The sequence below is a fragment of the Cetorhinus maximus genome, chromosome 19 (assembly GCF_964194155.1).
Source record: "Cetorhinus maximus chromosome 19, sCetMax3.hap1.1, whole genome shotgun sequence".
In the NCBI taxonomy this organism is placed as follows: Eukaryota; Metazoa; Chordata; class Chondrichthyes; order Lamniformes; family Cetorhinidae; genus Cetorhinus; species Cetorhinus maximus.
This window is the reverse complement of record NC_135897.1, coordinates 65,555,967-65,575,605: the sequence shown is the minus strand read 5'-3', so window position 1 is coordinate 65,575,605 and position 19,639 is coordinate 65,555,967. Positions and strand designations below refer to the sequence as shown.

The window sequence follows — 19,639 nt, the reverse complement described above, 5'->3', positions numbered from 1 at the left end:
TCCAACCTAATTTTGTAACTAAACCAGCCACCCCCCTACCTGCCCATCTACCACTTGTCTGTCCATTCTGCGAGCCTATCTATGGCCCATTGCAGGCAAATCGTATCATCTTCACTGTTTGCCACTCCTCCAAACTTGGCATCTTTAGCAAATTTTGAAATTTTGCTCTGCGTTCCAAGATCCAAGGCACTTATATACAGCATAAAAAGCAGTAGTCCTAGCGCAGATCCTTGGGGACACCATTGTCTGCCACTCTCCATTCTGAAAAACTGTTGCTGGGTTCAGTTATGCTTCAAGTCAAACATTCATATAGCTTGACCAATTACCTTTGAACCAAGCTCTATTTGATATTGAGTCCAAATTTCTTCCTATGGAAAAAGAGGTTTACTAGGAAGTATTTTAAGTAAATCTGGTAAGGTAGCTGGTACAGTTTGCCATTTATGTGAACTTCACCTTTGAAAAACTGTGGTAATACTTTAATCCTCTTGGGCATTGTAAGGCAAGCAACTTCATTCCAGTGGGTGGTAGCAGTTAAGTATTGTTAACTTTTAGATGCTGGAGCCCAGAATGTAACTAAGACACTTCATATCTTTAGGAATAAAAGGTGTGGCTATGGGTACCCACATGAGCCCCAGTTATGCCTGTCTCTTTATGGGGTATGTGGAACATTCCTTGTTCCAGTCCTACTCCGGCCCCCTCCCACAACTCTTTCTCCGGTACATTGATGATTGCTTTGGTGCTGCTTCATGTTCTCGTCTGGACCTGGAAAAATTTATTAATTTTGCTTCCAATTTCCACCCCTCCATCATTTTCACAAGGTCCATCTCTGACATTTCCCTTCCCTTCCTTGACCTCTGTCTCAATTTCTGGTGATAGACTGTCCACCAATATTCATTACAAGCCTACCGACTCCCACAGCTACCTCGACTACAGCTCCTCACACCCCCTTCCTGTAAGGACTCCATCCCATTCCCTCAGTTCCTTCGCCTCTGTCGCATCTGTTCTGATGATGCCACTTTCAAAAACAGTTCCTCTAACATGTCTTCCTTCTTCCTTAACCGAGGTTTTCCACCACAGTGGTTGACAAGGCCCTCAACCGTGTCCGGCCCATCTCCCGCGCATCCGCCCTCACACCTTCCTCTCCCTCCTAGAACCATGATAGGGACCCCCTTGTCCTCACTTATCACCCCACCAGCCTCCGCATTCAAAGGATCATCCTCCGCCATTTCCGCCAACTCCAGCATGATGCCACCACCAAACACATCTTCCCTTCACCCCTACTGGCGGCATTCCACAGGGATCATTCCCTCCGGGACACCCTGGTCCACTCCTCCATCACTCCCTACACCTCAACCCCCTCCCACAGCACCTTTCCATGCAACTGCAGAAGGTGCAACACCTGCCCCTTTACTTCCCTTCTCACCGTCCAAGGGCCCAAACACTCCTTTCAAGTGAAGCAGCATTTCACTTGCACTTCCCTCAATTTAGTCTACTGCATTCGTTGCTCCCAATGCGGTTTCCTCTACATTGGAGAGACCAAACGCAGACTGGGTGATCGCTTTGCAGAACACCTTCGGTCTGTCCGCAAGCATGACCCAGACCTCCCTGTCGCTTGCCATTTCAACACTCCACCCTGCTCTCATGCCCACATGTCCGTCCTTGGCCTGCTGCATTATTCCAGTGAAGCTCAACACAAACTGGAGGAACAGCACCTCATCTTCCGACTAGGCACATTACAGCCTTCTGGACTGAATATTGAGTTCAACAATTTTAGATCATGAACTCTCTCCTCCTTTCCGATTTCCCCCCCCCTTTTTTTTCCAATTTATATATTTTCTTTTCCCACCTATTTCCATTATTTTTAAATGTATTTCCATCCATTGTTTTATCTCTACCTATTTCGATCCCTTCCCTTCACCCCACCCCACCCCCACTAAGGCTATCTGTACCTTGCTTGTTCTGCTTTCTACCCTTAATTAGCACATTCCTTAGATAATATCACCACCTTCAACACCTCTTTGGCCTTTTGTCTATGACATCTTTTGGCTATCTCCACCTATCACTGGCCCTCTATCCAGCTCTACCCCACCCACTTAAACCAGCTTATATTTCACCTTTTTTCTATTTTTATTTAGTTCTGTTGAAGAGTCATATGGACTCGAAACATTAACTGTGTTCCTCTCCGCAGATGCTACCAGACCTGCTGAGTTTTTCCAGATATTTTTATTTTTGTTTTGGATTTCCAGCATCCGCAGTTTTTTGCTTATATCTTTAGGCATGTTTGGTGAGGATTTCTGCCACAGCCACAACCACAGCCAGCAAACTGTGGCTGCAGATTGTATTTTCTATGTGTGCATTGCAACAACTGGTCAAGCTTACTTTGACAGAAAAGCCCAGCCCTATAACATGTAACACCCCAGAAATGTAAGTTCTTGGCAATACCATCACCTCCAAGTTCCCCTCCAAATCATAACACCATCCTGACCATCCTCCTCCATAGCTGGATTTAAAAAAATCTTGGAATTCCTAACTAATATAGTCAGCATAAGAACAGCTTTATGAAGGTCTATACTTTCAGTGTTATCTGCATCACAATAACAAATGTATTAAAAAAATGATGCACCTAATATGGACTGAGAGTTGAACAATAGTCTACACGTTATGTCAGCTTTAGCTTCTTGGGATAAAAAAATCTAATTGTATTGAGAAAACTAAAGCTCACCACTAGAATTCACCAGATATTGCAACAAAGTTGAACCCCAAACTGAATTGGAGGTATATATTACTATTGAAAAGCACCCCTAAAGCGGTGACTGTCATTGGAACTCCTTGTGCCAATATGGATTTCAGGTTCTAATTATGTGCATATCTTCTGGCTTAATAAAATGCTAGAATTGAAATGAATAAGATACAATGGTGGATGAGTCATGATATGCTGCACTGTGCTTCTCATTTTTGCAATATCAGTTCTTCATAAAAGATGATAATGGGGGCTATTGTATCAAGAAATAAAGCAGTAAAGACACTGAGTCTGACAGCAGCAAAATGGGGTGAGAAGTCATGAAGCAAAAAGCACTGTTTACAATCTATATCAATGGATTGGATGAAGGGACTGAATGTATAACAGCTAAATTTGCTGATGACACAGTATAGGTAGGAAAGTAAGTTGTCCAGAGGGCATAGAGTCTAGAGAAGGATTTAGGTAGGCTAAGTGAGTGACCAAAATTTGGCAGATGGAGTATAATGTGGTAAAATGTGAACCTGTCCATTTTGACAGGAAGAATAGAAAAGCAGTATATTATTTTAATGGAAAGAGACTCTGGTACAGGGGAGGTGATGGCGTAGTGGTATTGTCGCTAGACTAGTAACCCAGAGACCCAGGGTAATACTCTGGGGACCCGGATTCGAAACCTGCCACGGCAGATGGTGGAATTTGAATTCAATAAAAGTCTGAAATTAAAAACTCCAATGATGACCATGAAACCATTGTTGATTGTTGTAAAAACTCATCTGGTTTTCTGTCGTCCTTACCTGGCCTACATGTGACTCCAGACCCACAGCAATTGACTCTTAATTGACCTTAAATGCCCTCTGAAAGACACAAAAAGGAATCAAATCATACGGATCACCTGGCATCGACCTAGGCACTGGAAACGACAACGGCAATTGCAGCCCTGTCAACCCTGCAAAGTCGTCCTCATCAATGTCTGGGGGCTAATCTCAAATAATGTCCCAGACTCCACCATCACCATCCCTGGGCAGGACAAACCCAGCAGAGTGGTATACAGGCAGGGTATATAGCTCTGGGAGTCCTGAAGTCTTATGGCATCAGGTCAAACATGGGCAAGGAAACCTCCTGCTGATTACCATGTACTGCTGATTACCATGTACTGCTCTCCCTCAGCTGACGAATCAGTGCTCCTCCATGTTGAACATTGCAAGAGTACAGAATGTTCTCTGGGTGGGGGACTTCAATGTCCATCGCCAAGAGAGGCTTGGTAGCATCACTATGACTGAGCTGGCCAAGTCCTAAATGCTAGACTGGGTCTGTGGCAGGTGGTGAGGGAACCAACAAGAGGGAAAAACATACTTGACCTCATCCTCACCAACCTGCCTGCCGCAGATGCATCTGTCCATGACGGTATTGTTAGGAGTGACCACAGCACAGACATTGTGGAGACAAAATCCTGCCTTCACATTGAGGATACCCTCCATCATGTGTGGCACTACCACCGTACTAAATGGGATGGATTTTGAACAGATCTAGCAACTCAAGACTGGGCATCCATGTGGTGCTGTGGGTCATCAGCAGCAGCAGAATTGTACTGGAACATAATCTGTAACCTCATGGCCCAGCATATCTCCCACTCTACCATTACCATCAAGCCAGGGTATCAACCCTAGTTCAATGAAGAGTGCGGGAGGGCTTGCTAGGAGCAGCACCAGGCATACCTAAAAATGAGATGTCAACCTGGTGAAGCTATAAAACAGGACTACTTGTATGCCAAACAGCATAAGCAACAAGTGATAAACGGAGCTAAGTGATCCCACAACCAACGGATCAGATCTAAGCTCTGCAGTCCTGCCATATCCAGCCATGAATGATAGTGTACAATTAAACAACTCACTGGAGGAGGTGGCTCCGCAAATATCCCCATCCTCAATGATGGAGAAGCCCAGCACGGAAGTGCAAAAGATAAGGCTGAAGCATTCACAACAATCTTCAGCCAGAAATGCTGATTGGATGATCCATCTCGGCCTCCTCTGGAGGTCCCCAGCATCACAGATGCCAGTCTTCAGCCAATTTGATTCACTCCAAGCGATATCAAGAAACGGCTGAAGGCACTGGATACTGCAAAGGCCCTGACAACATTCCAGCAATAGTACTGAAGACTTGTGCTCCGGAACTTGCCATGCCCCTAGCCAAGCTGTTGCAGTACAGCTACAACACTGGCATCTACCTGGCTATGTGGAAAATTGCCCAGGTATGTCCTGTACACCCAAAGCAGGACAAATCCAACCTGAACAATTACCGCTCCATCAGTCAACTCTCCATCAGTAAAGTAATGGAAGGGATTATTAACAGTGCTATCAAGCAGCACTTGCTTAGCAATAACCTGCTCAATTTGGGTTTGGAACCCAGTTTGGGTTCCGCCAGGGCCACTCAGCTCCTGACCTCATTACAGCCTTGGTTCAAACATGGACAAAAGAGCTGAACTCCCGAGGTGAGGTGAGTGACCGCCCTTGACATCAAGGCTACATTTGACTGAGTGTGGCATCGAGGAGCCCCAGCAAAACTGGAGTCGATGGGAATCGGGGAGGGGGAAAACTCTCCGCATACCTAGCACAAAGGAAGATGGTTGTGGTTGTTGGAGGTCAGTCATCTCAGCTCCAGGACATCACTGCAGGAGTTCCTCAGGGCAGTGTCTTAAGCCCAACCATCTTCAGCTGCTTCATCAATGACCTTCCTTCCACCATAAGATCAGAAGTGGGGATGTTCGCTGATGATTGCACAATGTTCAACACCATTTGTGACTCAGATTCTGAAACAGTCCATGTCCAAATGCAGCAAGACCTGGACAATATCCAGGCTTGGGCTGACAAGTGGCAAGTAACATTCGTACCGCACAAGTGTCAGGCAATAACCATCTCCAACAAGAGAGAATCCAACCATCGCCCCTAGATGTTTAGTGGCATTACCATCACTGAATCCCCCAAAATCAACATCCTGGGTTACAATTGTCCAGAAACTGAACTGGACTAGCCATATAAATACTGTGGTTACAAGAGCAGGTCAGAGTCTAGGAATCGTGTGACGAGTAACTCAACTCCTGACTCCCCAAAGCCTTTCTACCATCTACAGAGCACGTCAGGAGTGTGATGGAATACTCCCCACTTGCCTGGATGAGTGCAGTTCCTACAACACTGAAGAAGCTGGACACTGTCCAGGACAAAGCAGTTCGTTTGATTGGCACCACATCCACAAACATTCGTTCCCTCCACCACCGGCACACATCGTAGCAGCGTGTACCATCTACTAGATGCACTACAGGAATTCACCAAGGCTCCTTAGACAGCACCTTCCAAACTCACGACCATTGCCGCCTAGGAGGACAAGGGCAGCAGATAGATGGGAACACCACCACCTGGAAGTTCCCCTCCAAGTCACTCACCATCCTGACTTGGAAATATATCGCCGTTCCTTCACTGTCACTGGGTCAAAACCTTGGAATTCCCTTCCTAACAGCACTGTGGGTGTACCTACACCACATGGACTGCAGTGGTTCAAGAAGGCAGCTCACCACCACCTTCTCTAGGGCAACTAGGGATGGGTAATATATGCTGGCCCAGCCAGCAAAGCCCACATCCTGTGAATGAATTTAAAAAAAGGGTTCTGGGTGTCCTGGTACATGAATCACAAAAAGTTGGCATGCAGGCACAGCAAGTTATTAGGAAGGCAAATGGAATTTTGTTGTTTATTGCAAGGAGAAATAGATTATAAAAGTAGGGAAGTGTTGCTGCATATGTACAGGGCTTTAGTTAGACCACATCTGGAATATTGTGTACAGTTTTAGTTTTATGACTTAAGCAAGGATATAGTTACATTAGCAGCTCAAAGGAGGTTTACCCGACTGACTCCTGGGACGAAGAGTTGTCTTACGAGGAAAGGCTGAGCAGGCTGGGCCTATACCCATTGGAATTTAGAAGAATGAAAGGTGATCTTATTGAAACATTTAACATCCAGAGGGAACTTGACAGGGTGGATGCTGAGAGGATATTTCCCCTAGAGGAGAAGTCTAGAACTAGAGGACACCGTTTAAAAATTAGGATTCTCCCATTTAAGACTGAGGTAAGGAAAATATATTTTCTGAGGTTCGTTAGTCTGTGGAATTCTCTTCCACAGAGAGCAGTAGAGACTGGGTCATTGAATATATTCAAGGCTGAGTTAGATAGATTTTTGATTGATCAAGGGAGTCGAGGGTTATCGGGGGAAGACAGGAAAGTGGAGTTGAGGCCATAATCAGATCAGCCATGACCTTATCGAATAGTAGAGCAGGCTCGGGGCTGAATGGCCTACTCCTAATTCTACGTTCAAAAGTCACCTTCAGAGTGTGCACAATTTTGAACAGGCAAACTGTCATCTTGAAGATACTCAGAAAACTGTCAGTAATGAAAGTAAGTTAGGGACTTGGAACCTTGGAAATTGCTGGAAGAAAACTGATCCACCATTTTTTTTCAAAAAGACTCCTTTCTGGCTTAAACATGGTCTATATTTTTATTAACCTGGTTGGTGACTAAACAGTATTGCCAAGTGACCTGGTCACTGGTATCTACCTTTCTTATAATTTACAGGCTATGGTCTAGAATTGAATCTCAAACATAAAACTAATGAAGCGTAAAAGGGAATGTAAGTCTAGGGAATGGTGAGCATTATTCCTCTTTAAAGCATTCAAAAGCTCTCTCAAGCTGCCTGATCCAAGAGAAAATCACTACTGGCCCAGCACTATCATATGGTTGAGTGGTGGAGGGAACTTTTGCAGGAATTTGCTGACTGTTTTAAAGTTTTGTCTTCCATTAAACACACTAGAACAGTTTTAGGACAAATGCAGTCCACCATCTTTGCCTGTTCAATTGGGGCAGTTCTGGGAGACATGAACCTGTGAAATGTTAGTCTATAAGATTAGAAAAATTATAAGTATTTACAACATACTAAGTCTATGTAGTATAATTTTAGAAAAGATGTATTTTTAGAAAAGACCTGTAGGTAACTTTGGGGGAGAAAAATCTGTTTCTCAAGCTTACCTGTCAGTCAACAGATACCGAATTAGTTCTAATTAAATTAATAATCGCAATAAGAGCATTATATTATGTGATAATTAATACTATCCTGTTTTTGCCCCAAAAACATCATGTGCCTTACATGCATGATGTAGATGCATATTTGACAGATGACGCACACAAAATAGTGAATCTTTTTATAATTTCAGAATAGAATTAAAAGAATATTCCAGAATGAAACCTTATGAGCATAAAAAATATACCCTCAGTGTTTTGATTGGGAACAAGAGTGGAAATTTCACCACCTTTGAGATTTCTGGGTGTCAGTATTTGTATAAAGGGGGCGCACGGTGGCAGAAATAATCAGAATGAAGATGCAGACAACACAACTGGTCGTCATGCATGGAGTATTTCACAGTCAGTATAACATACGAAATGTTTAATAATCTGTTTTCAGACTGAAGAGGCAGTCCAGAAGGCTAGAAGTTATCTTGAGTTTGTGGAGGATTCTGTTCAAGTTCCCAGGGATTTAGTAGGTAAGTAGTGCACATAGCAGTTGAAATGGACATAAATATTGTATGAATGGTATCAAAATAGCTAAGAATGAAGTTAAGACTTTTAGGTGTTTAAGTTGACTTGGAATTCAACATTCAACATCACTCCAGAACAGCAGCCAGGTAGGCAAATAGCAAATTATTTTAACCTGAACCATAGACCGTAAGTTTGAGTTTGTCATACTCTGCTTAGAGCTCTGGTCGGCCACAGAAAGCAGGACCAATTCAATCCAACTAATTACTGCCCATTAGCCTACTCTCCATCATCAACAAAGTGAAGGAAGATGTCATTGACAGCGCTATCAAGCGGCACTTGCTCTCAGGTTCTCTGTTTGGATTGCGCCAGGACCATTTAGCTCTAGACCTCGTTAACGGCCTTGTTCCAAACATGGGCAATATAACTGAACTCCAGAGTTGAGGTGAGAGTGATTGCCCTTGACATCTAGGCAGCATGTGACTGTGTGTGGCATTAAGGAGTCCCAGAATAACTGAAATCACTGGGAATCCAGGGGAAGCTTTCCACTGGCAGGAGTCATATCCAGCACAATAGAAGATGGTTGTGATTGTTGGATGCAAACTATCTCAGCCCCAGAACATTGCTGCAGGAATTCCTCGGGCAGTGTCCTAGACCTAACCTCCTTCAGCTGTTCCATTGATGACCTTCCCTCCATCATAAAGTCAGAAGCGGGTTAGTTGGCTGATAATTACACAGTATTGAGTTCCATTCGCAATTCTTCAGAAATTGAAGCAGTTTGTACCCACATGCAGCAAGGCCTGGACAACATTCAGACTTGGGTTGATAGGTGGCAAGCAACATTTCCACCATGTAAGTGCCAGTCAACAAGAGAGTCTAACCACTTCCCTTGACATTCAGTAGTATTACCATTGCTGAATCCCCAACTTCACCATTCTGGGGTTATGATTGAACAGAAATTTGGCTGGACTAGTCACATGAATACCGTGACTACAAGAGAAGGTCAGAGGCTAGGAATACTCCATGTGTCTGAATGAATGCAGCTCCAACAACACTCAGTTTGACACCATCCAGGACAGAATGGCTCACTTGATTGGTATCCATCATCCTAGACATTCACTCCCTCCACCAACAGTGCAACATGGATGCCATGTGTACTATCTACAAGATGCACTGTAACAACTTGTCAAGGCTTTTTGGATAGTACCCCCCAAAGCCGCAACCTCTACCACCCAGAAGGACAAGGAGGATCAGGTGCATGGGTACGCCATCACCTCCAATTTTTTTTTCCAAGTCATGCACTATCTTGACTTGGAAACATATTGTTGTTCCTTCATCACCGCTTGGCCCGAATCTTGGCACTCCCACCCGACAGCACTGTGGGAGTCCCATCTCATCATGGACTGTAGCAGCGCAAGAAGGCAGTTCTCACACCACCATCTCTGGGGCCATTAGGGATAGGCAATAAGTTCTGGTCTTACCAGCAACGCCCACATTCTGTGAATGAATAAATTTAGAAAAAAATTTAAGAACTGTGTTCAATCCTGATCATCAAGACAAAACCATTGGAAGAGATTCAGGAAAAAAGCATGAAACTGATCCCTGGTGATGAAAGCAAAATACTGCAGATGCTGGAAATCTGAAATAAAAACAAAGTGCTGGAAAAACTCGGCAGGTCTGGCAGCATTTGTGGAGCGAGAAACAGAGTTAACATTTTGAGCCCATGTGGCTCTTCTTCAGAGCTAAAGAGAAGTAGAAATGTGATCGATTTTATACTTTTTAAGAGGGGTGAAGCAAGATAGAAGGTCAGGGGTATGTGGGAGCTAAGGAGAGATTGACAAAGATATCATGGACACAAGGCAAAGGGAGTGATAATGGTAGTGGCAAAGACTAAAGAAGGTGCTGATAGTGGCATAAAGGTAAGATAGCAGAATGTGTTGATATGAGAACAAGGGTCAGTGCTCTTTGAAAGCACAACATAGAAGCAAGTGACAGATGGCTGGCTGGGGGGAGGTTGAGGAAAAAAGGATTTTTTAAAAAATGAATAAGTAAATAAAGAAAAAATAAAAATAAATGCAAATTTAAAATTAAAAATACAATTGGATTAGAAAAGGGGTCAAGATGGAGGAGAGGGGTCAAGATGGAGGAGAGAGTTCATGGTCTGAAGTTGTTGAACTCAATGTTAAGTCCGGAAGGCTGTAAATTACCTAATCGGAAGATGAAGTGCTGTTCCTCCAGTTTGCGTTGGGCTTCACTGGAACATTGTAGCAGGCCAAGGACAGACATGTAGGCATGAGAGCAAAATGGTGTGTTGAAATGGTAAGTGACAGGAAGGCCTGAGTCATGCTTGCGGACTGAGCAAAGGTGTTCCGCAAAGTGTTCATCTAGTCTGCATTTAGTCTCCCCAGTGTAGAGGAGACTGCATTGAGAGCTATAACCTGATCCGTGGTGTTGGGCAACTAAGTTATGAAGAACAGCTGCAGAAACTTGGACGTTTCAGCATTGAAAGAATATGATTTGGCTTATGATCTTAGAGGCACATATAAGATAGTAAATAGTACAGAAGAGGTAGATCCAGCATTATTTCAAATTGTGGCAGTGGAACATGGCACACAGTCTTGAACTAGCAACAGTAAAATTTAGAACTTATGTCTGGAAGTTATAAACATGCAGTGATCAACAGGAGAGATTGACTTCTGTGGTAATAGAGTTGTCAACTGCTGAATGCCCATGAAGGGGGACACCAAGATCTGATGGGATGAATGAGTTGAGATGGCCTTATTATATGGCAGTTTTGAAATTTATTGCTGAATTACAGTCAATTACAGTCAATATTGCTGAATTACAGTCAGTTCACGAAACCTCTTGTTTATTTCAATGCAATGATTCAGCCAGTTTGAATTTATGAAAATTAAATTTTCTGACTATTTTCTTGGTTACTGGAATTGGCCACGGCAGATAACCATGTATGCTTGATCTATCCCTATTAGTTTTAGGAATATTTCTGACTGGAAAATGTCAATTTGATCCATTTGACTACCCCCAAAATTCAGACACAAAATACATAAGATTAAAGGTTAGCAGGCAATTAGCAGCCATTCATCAGCAGACAGTTTATGTAAAACTCTTCATGTTCATTCACGCATGAAACCCGTGAGATCTATGGACATTGCTCCTTATGATGAGTGAAGATCATTGAGCAAGCCTCCCTTTGTTTACTTTGGCTTTTGTGTATCTTAACAGTTAATGGTTTACATTTCGAGTATTTAATTGAAGTGAAATTGCTAATGCTTTCTCACTTTTATTGCAGGAAAAGTTATTGGCAAAAATGGTAAGGTTATTCAGGAGATAGTGGATAAGTCAGGAGTAGTGAGAGTGCGAATTGAAGGTGATAATGACAGCAGACAGCCCAGAGAAGAGGTAATCTATTGAAGTGTTCATAACATGTTTTCATACAGCACTCTGTCATGCTATTAGAAACTCCATCCTCATTGTACTTGATTCTAATTGGAAATCCAACCACCTCTTTCTTTTATAAAAGCAAAATACTGTGGATGCTGGAAACCTGAAATAAAAACAGAAAATGCTGGGAAAACGCAAAAGGTCTGACAGTATCTGTGGAGAGAGAAACAGAGTTAACATTTCAAATGCGCATGACCCTTCTTCAGAGCTGTCAACTCTGTTTCTCTCTCGACAGATGCTGCCAGACCTGCTGAGTTTTTCCAGCATTTTCTGTTTTTATCTCACTTTTTTTATTGATTTCTCTCTTGTGGCAGTAAATGGTGTGGATGGAACAATAAAATCTCAAGTTACATTTTCCTAGTGTAATTCCATAATACTAGTGGGCATAAAATTGTAGTTACTTTTGATCAGAGTCAGTGGGATGATGGGAAATTTGTTGGTCATTATCTATCTGTTTATGTTTGCAACTGTGAATGCAATCTAACCACTTAACTTTGGTTAAAACGTGTTTAAATTTTTCCCCTTTAAATATCAAGCGCCTTTTAAAGTGAATTGGGCTCGTCCTTTTCAGTTTCTAAAATATCCTCCAATTTAAAAACTTGTTGAATTTTTACTGCATTGATTACAGAAATACTGTAGGTTTAAAGCCGTTCCAAACAGCACTGTGGGTGTACTTACACCACATGGACTGTAGCGGTTCAAGAAGGAAGCCCATCACCACCATTTTGAGCAGTTGAAGATGGCTGAAAATGCTGGCCTAGCCGGATGCTCTCATCCTGTCAAAGAATTTTTTAAAAAGCACACTTAGGGGAATAGTTTCCTTGTCAGGCAGTCTGACATGAGGCATGAATTTCAATTGCAGCCACCCATTTTTCGCTTGAGAAATTGGTGGCTAGCAAATGGAAAATCAGGGCCCCGTTTATGCTTGACGCCTGCCTGATGCAGTCATTTGTATCAGGTATTGAACAACCTGAACAGTAGCTTGTAAGGGAACTCCTGGAGGCTGCTCAGAAAATTGCCCAGGATTTTTTTTTTGGGTGGCCCAAGCAGAAGTGCTGCTCCTGGGGTTCCAAAATTCAGATCTCTGCTGCCCCCACCTTGAGCCTAACTTGTTTGGGCGCTACTTGAAAAATATCTCCATGGTATTCTAAGTACGAAGAACTGAATGATTGCTTCGCTTATGGGCTCTGTTCCAACAGTCCATTTTACTTCTGTGCGTTCAGGTGGCAAGGCAGCACAGTGCTTTCAGTTGAATGAAGGAACTGGTGGATTATTATGATTAAGGCTTTTCAATAACTAGTAAGCATGGGCTTAGCAGTAACCCAAACCAGTACCAGTTTGGCTCTGCGTCAGCCTCACTTTAAGACTTCAGTAAATAATCTAGGCAGACACTTCATTGCAATATTGAGAGTGTTCTTTAATGCCTGAAGGAACCAAATTTCTGTTCAGATGTTAAACTGAGGCCACACATGCCTTTCAGGTCACTGTGAAATATCCCGTGGCATTATTCGCAGAAGAGCAGGGGACTTCTGTGCCCTGACCATCATTTATCCTTCAACTGTAAACACCAAAACAGATTAGCTGATTATTTATCTCATTGCTGTTTGTGAGAGTCTACTGTGTGCAACATGACAGCTGAATTTGTATACAATTGTGACCACTTTGAATATAATTAATTGGTTGCAGAGTGTTTTAGGATGTCTTGAAGATGTGAATGATGCTATATAAATGCAAGTTTTATTTATTTTAATGGTCATTGGTGAGTTTTACTTCACTTTAAATTAATATCTTAGAAATCAGCATTTGAAGCTCATTTTGTGATCTGAATGAAGACTATCTTAAAGGAATGATCACTTTGTGTAACAACAGCAGAAGCATACACTTTATATAGCGCCTTCAATGGGGAAAAATGTCTGCAGGATCTTTACAGATGGATGGTCAGAGATGGGGATGAGCCCAAAAAGGAGGGGGTGACTAAAAGGTGGGTTTTAAATAAGGCTCTAAAAAGAGGGAGGTGGGAAGTTTGAGAGTTTTTGGATGGGATTTCCAAAGCTGTTGGCCTCAACAGCTGAAGGCAAGTCTTCCTGTTGTGTGGCAAAGAATGGGGGTTGTGTGGATGTGTAAGGTGCCAGTGTTGTAGGAATGAAGAGTTCTCAGAAGATTGTAGAGCTGAAGGAGGTTGCAGAGATGGGGAGAGGGCAAGGCCATAAAGAGAATTAAACACACAGATGAGACTTTTTAAAATTTGAGGCATTGCAGAACCAGATACAGTGGGCAAATGACAGTGGTCAGCAACAACAAGGGTGATGGATGAGTGAAGCTTAAACATGTAGTAACATTTTTGACAAGCCAGTTTATAAAGGGTGAAGGATGGGAGGCAAGTTAGGCGAGCATTGGAATTGTTGAGTTTGGAAGTGGCCTTGGCATCAAGGAGGATTTCAGGAGCAGATGTTTTGAGGTAGAGGTGGAAGTAAGTAGTCATTGTGGTGGAGTTGGAAGTTCAGTTTGTGGTCAAATAGGATAGCAAGGTGTTGAGCAATCTTGTTCAGTTTGAGACAGTGACTGGTGAGGGGATCGAATAGGTGATGAGGTTAGGGTTTTTGGCAGGTGCCAAAAAATTGTCTTCCCAATGTTTAACTGGATAAATTTGTGCATCATGCAGGACTAGATGTTGGACAAGCAATGTAACAACAGAGAGGCTGTGGAAGGGTCAAGAGAGCTGGTGGAGAGGTAGAGCTGTCTGTCATGTATGGGGTAGCTGACCTCATGTTACCAAGACTTTTTTTTATTAATTCATGGGATGTGGGTTTCGCTGGCTGGGCCAGTCTTTATTGCCCATCCATAGTTATCCATGAGAAGGTGGTGATGAGCTGCCTTCTTAAACTGCTACAGTCCGTGCGGTGTAGGTACACCCACAGTGCTGTTAGGAAGGGAATTCCAGGATTTTGATCCAGCGACAGTGAAGGAATGGCGATATATTTCAAAGTCAGGATGGTGAGTGGCTTGGGAGGGGAACTTCCAGGTGATGGTGTTCCCATCTGTCTGCTGCCCTTGTCCTCCCAGATGGTAGTGGTTGTGGGTTTGGAAGGTGCTGTCTAAGGAACCTTGCTGAATTCTTGCAGTGCATCTTGTAGATGGTACACACTGCCGCTGCTGCGCGTGGTGGTGGTGGAGTGGTGGTGGTGGGAGTGAATGTTTTGTGGGTGTGGTGCCAATCAAGCGGGCTGCTTTGTCCTGGATGGTGTCAAGCTTCTTCAGTATTGTGGGAGCTGCACTCATCTAGGCAAGTGGGAAGTATTCCATCACAATCCTGTCTTGTGCCTTTTAGATGGTGGACAGGCTTTGGGGAGTCAGGAGGTGAGTTACTCGTCGCAGGTGCAGGATATAGATGAGGAAGAGTCAGCAGGAGGAGAAACCATTGCTGAACTAGTTCTGGCTTTAATTAGATAGGTAAGAGTGGAACCGATTGTGTGCAGTTTAACTGAAACTGGACGGTGCAGAGATACATTGGAAAACGGTTGGTGTGGTTGACCTTGTCGAGGACTGCAGAGTTTGAGGTGGCAAGGTGACATAGTACACCACAGTCATTGAGTATGTCATTTTTGACTTCGATTAGGACTGTTCAAGTGTTGTAGCAGGAACAGAAACCTGATTGAGAGTTGTGGAAAAGAATGAAATGGATTTGTGAGGTGATAACACATTCAAGGACTTTGAACGGCAAATGGGATAGTAGTTTGCAAACTCAGAGGGGTCTTGATTCTTTTTAAGGAGAGTGATGATTTGGTGATTTTCAAAGGGATGAGTGCAGTACCGGAAAAGAGGGAATCATTTCAATATTGGCTCATATGGGGCTAGGAAGAGAAATTGGGTAGCCAGAGCAATGAAATGGGGTCAAGAGAAGCAGGAGATGGATCTCATGGGCAAGATGAAGACCACAGAAATCCTTCATTAACAGGGATAAATTTTATTTCAAAATGTAAGTATATTTATTTAGGTGTAAAATTGTGGTTTCATTTTTATTTGAAAGATTGCAATAACGATAGTTTTAATTTTTTTTTCTAAAAATTTCCATAGGGAATGGTGCCTTTCACTTTTGTTGGAACAAAAGAAAGCATTGGAAATGTGCAGGTTCTTTTGGAGTACCATATTTCTTACTTGAAGGTGGGTATGTTTATCTTCCCTGTATTAATAGCTGTAGTGGAAGTGGCGTAAAACAACTGGGCAATGCAAATATAGATAAGTGGAATTGAGATTAGTCACTGAAATTATCACCTTTTTGAACAGTACTCCAGTTAGATTGATGAAAACTGAAAGATAGTATTATGTTGTGCTCTCTAAGTTATATCAGCTGCAGAAAATGTCATTACTGTTGGAGCTTTAACAAGATGGCATAGGTTGTAGTTTCTGCGGCCTTGTTGGCTAAAATGGTGTCCCAGTTTAACTGCAACGGTGCAAGGAAAGCAAATGGCATCTTGTCACAAAGGCAATACTGCTTATATGCTGCCTGACGCACTTTCCTAATCTGCTTTTGAGGATTTTTCTTAAAATGGTAAAGCTAAAAATTCTATTAGTGGAGTTTGCTGTAAGTGTGCTATGGTATCTGACAAGCAGCTCTTGGTAATGATGGCTGCATTTGGACTAAGTATAGAACATCAGGTTTGGAACTGTAGGAACAGTAATTTGCTAGGAGCCTAAGGTAAATAGGTTGTGTGCTTTCACTATTGAGTTGGAAGTGCTTGTAGGTTAAACTATTTTTCCCTTATTGGTTTCAAGTCAGAAATTGAAGTTATACACGCATGCACAGTTTTACATTTAAAAAATATTGTCAAATATCTCACCCCCGCCAACCAACATCAAATGTATTGTGCCTGCCCTGACCCAGTCCTACTTTGAAACTTTGATCTAGGGAGACAAATCCAGTAAGCATGCACTGGATATAACATTTTGGCAGGGTAATTTACTTGAGGGCAAAAAATAGAAAAAATGAAGCCAATCAGATGCAAGACCGCAGCTGTAATAAAAGGATCAGATCAACTAGTGTCTGTTGTGTTGGATCTGAGAGGGAGATGGGCCTGATAATTCTTGTTGTCCTTTTGATGGACACTTCTGTGGCCAGGAGCATCTGGCTACAAGCTTCTAAGAATCTGCTAATGCTTTAGTCGGTTTCAAGTCAGTGAGGGGGGCTGAGTTAGATCATTGGCTCCATGGTCGCATTTGGTCATTTAAGTGAGTGAGCATCTTTCAAGGATCAGCTTTAGATTGAGAAATAGTGTCGAATTGTCTTTGTTTTATGGCATTTCAAAGAGAATAGTACAAGTTTTGTATACACTATTTGTAATCAGTGTTTTTCATTTACCTGCTTAATGTAAAATAAATTTGTCGATTTATAGCCTATGTCTTTGAGTATTTCTAATCTGTGCAACAAAACAAGGAGGTCATGTAGCAGCATTTTAGCAAGCTGGAAAACAGTGGCAAGGACTTTGTTTCACTCCTGAGCCTCATTAAACACCTCTGTTCATAGGGGACTTGAGATCTGCTTATGAGAGTGGCAATGATGCTGAATCTTGATATTATATCTGGCATAGAAGTCCCAAAATGTAAGTCCACAAGGCTGCTCTACCCTCCTCCTCTCACCCACTCCCTTATCCTTGTTTTCATCATGAAAGTATCTGTCAAAAAAATACATATAGGTGATCAACATAGCGGGCAAAGAAAACAAGGTTGTGCACCTTGCATTTCAGATGTTTCGTTTATTGATTGCATCTATATCCCAAGCAGATCTATTTTAGCTATTACAGTTAGAAACCATATCACTAGGGTTATTAGATGAACTGAGCTTTCAAGGGCCCTATTACTACAAATGGCTTGTGAGGGTTTACATACCTAATGTTCAAATCATGAACGTAACCTAATTTAAATATCTCTGCAAAGATGTGCCATTGTCTTTCCCTTCAATTATCAGAATTTTTATGTTTGGATTACCATGTCTATTTTTATTACTTGTAATTAAGATCATAATTTTGACTGCACCAGACAAACCTTAATAAATTCTTCTGAAATAGAAAAAAATGGTGCCTTTTGTGTTATTCTAATGCTGCAATGGGGTCTTATGCTTCCTTATCTTTGTCTTTTAATTCCTCTCTTTGAAGAGGGGTTACTGTTCCATATTTTGTATTTGGTGCATACTGTCTTTGTTTGAGACTGCTCTGTTTATTGAAATTGTGAACTGCTTTAATGCATGGAGACATGTCAACTACTGTGTTTAAGCATAATCTATATTTGCAAATGGGCCATCAGTCCAGGATTAAGTGCAAATCTGTTGTGTTTACAGTAGGATTTTCTGTACAATCTCCATGTGCTGATTGTTGTTTTGCACCATAAATAAATGTGGCAGTTTCCCCAGTGTAATCAAGTTTTTTCCTCTTATTCTACTAAGGAACAGTTTCCTCCCACAAAATATTCTGTTAAACAAAATGTGTTTTCGGAATTGCTCTTTGTTTTCTGCAGCATGCAGTGGTCTTGTGGGACTGTGAATGATATTGATTCCCTGAACTTTGTGTGATTATTCATATTATTTTGAAGTGAACTGAAATTACAATGTATTAATAAGTATTTAAGTTTTCACTAGGTTAAATGTTTTATTCTGATTCAAATAACTTAGTTGACCAGGTAACTCCTGTGGTTTTGCTCATGATGCAAGAACAAACATTGTTTTCTAATGGAGTCTAATGCAGAAATAAAATTCTTCCATTTCTGAGCAGAATGAGAAATGGCACCCTTCTTCCTCGACACTGTTTGTCCTCCTCCCATCTTCCTTTTCTTTCCCCTGGTCCTGCATAACAATAAAACCTCCAGAATTCTTTTTCCTCATAATTAGTAACAATCAAAAATGGTATGATGACTTTCTCAGTTGGTTGAAAGGACAGTGATCTTTCTAATTTGCCTTAAATTTACTTGTTTTAGGAAGTAGAGCAGCTGAGAATGGACCGGTTGCAAATTGATGAGCAGCTTCGGCAAATTGGTATGGGATATAGACCAGTGACAAGTCGGCCAGAGAAAGATAAGGGCTATATTACTGATGAGAGTACTGCTTCCTCACTTCATGGTAGCAGGTCCTATCGTGGCCGTGGTCGTCGAGGTCCAAATTATACCTCTGGTTACGGTAATTTTAATTAAAATTTTTATTGCATTTTGATTTGGGCTAAGGTGCTTTAACTGACAAATATATATTCAATACAGAATGGTTGTGGAAATGAAGCAAACAGTTGTTTTTATATAATGTAAAACTAGTTTACATCCTGAGGAAAGCTAGGGAAGAGATATCAGAGTAGCTTCATATAATTGTCCAAAATTCTGAGAAAAAGAAAATTGTCAGGAAACTGAAAGATTGCAAATGTGACACTCCTCCAAAAACAAGAAAGGAATAAGCCAGGATATTTTAAACCGGTTAGACTTCCTTCCTTTATAGTAAAAGATGAAATTAGAAAGCAGAGAAGGTCAGAGCCTGAGGAATAAAGAATGCAGAAGGAAGTGTTGGGTTGAAAGATGCTACAGAGGTATTGTGGAGCAAGGATTTGGAGGGATTGGATTATGAGAACGTGGATTTAAAATTCTGTGATTTGAGAAGACGGAGCCAATATAGGCCAGTGAAGGTGGAGTTATGGGCTTTTGGGATATAGTGTGGAATATGATCTAAGCAACTGAGTTTTGGATAATTGCTGAAAAAAGAGACCTGTCAAAGCTTTTCAACTTGCATTCATCAGGACACTTCAAGAATACCAAATGTAAAGGGAACATCAATTTATACTGTATGAGAAGAGAGTGCAGATTGGTTAGCAAGTGGACTCAGAGGCATTGCCATGGTGAACGC

General features: G+C 42.0%; 1 protein-coding gene across 4 annotated transcripts in view; it reads left to right on the top strand.

The window, feature by feature from the left end:
• fxr1 (FMR1 autosomal homolog 1) overlaps nt 1-19,639 on the top strand; it is a 106,645-nt gene that overhangs the window by 45,169 nt on the left and 41,837 nt on the right. For all 4 annotated transcript variants that reach the window (XM_078563976.1, XM_078563974.1, XM_078563975.1 and 1 more), the window contains exons 9-12: nt 8,237-8,315; nt 11,618-11,727; nt 15,844-15,930; nt 18,733-18,931. In XM_078563976.1, the coding sequence (XP_078420102.1) occupies nt 8,237-8,315; nt 11,618-11,727; nt 15,844-15,930; nt 18,733-18,931 (475 nt within the window). The remainder of the gene's footprint in view (nt 1-8,236; nt 8,316-11,617; nt 11,728-15,843; nt 15,931-18,732; nt 18,932-19,639) is intronic.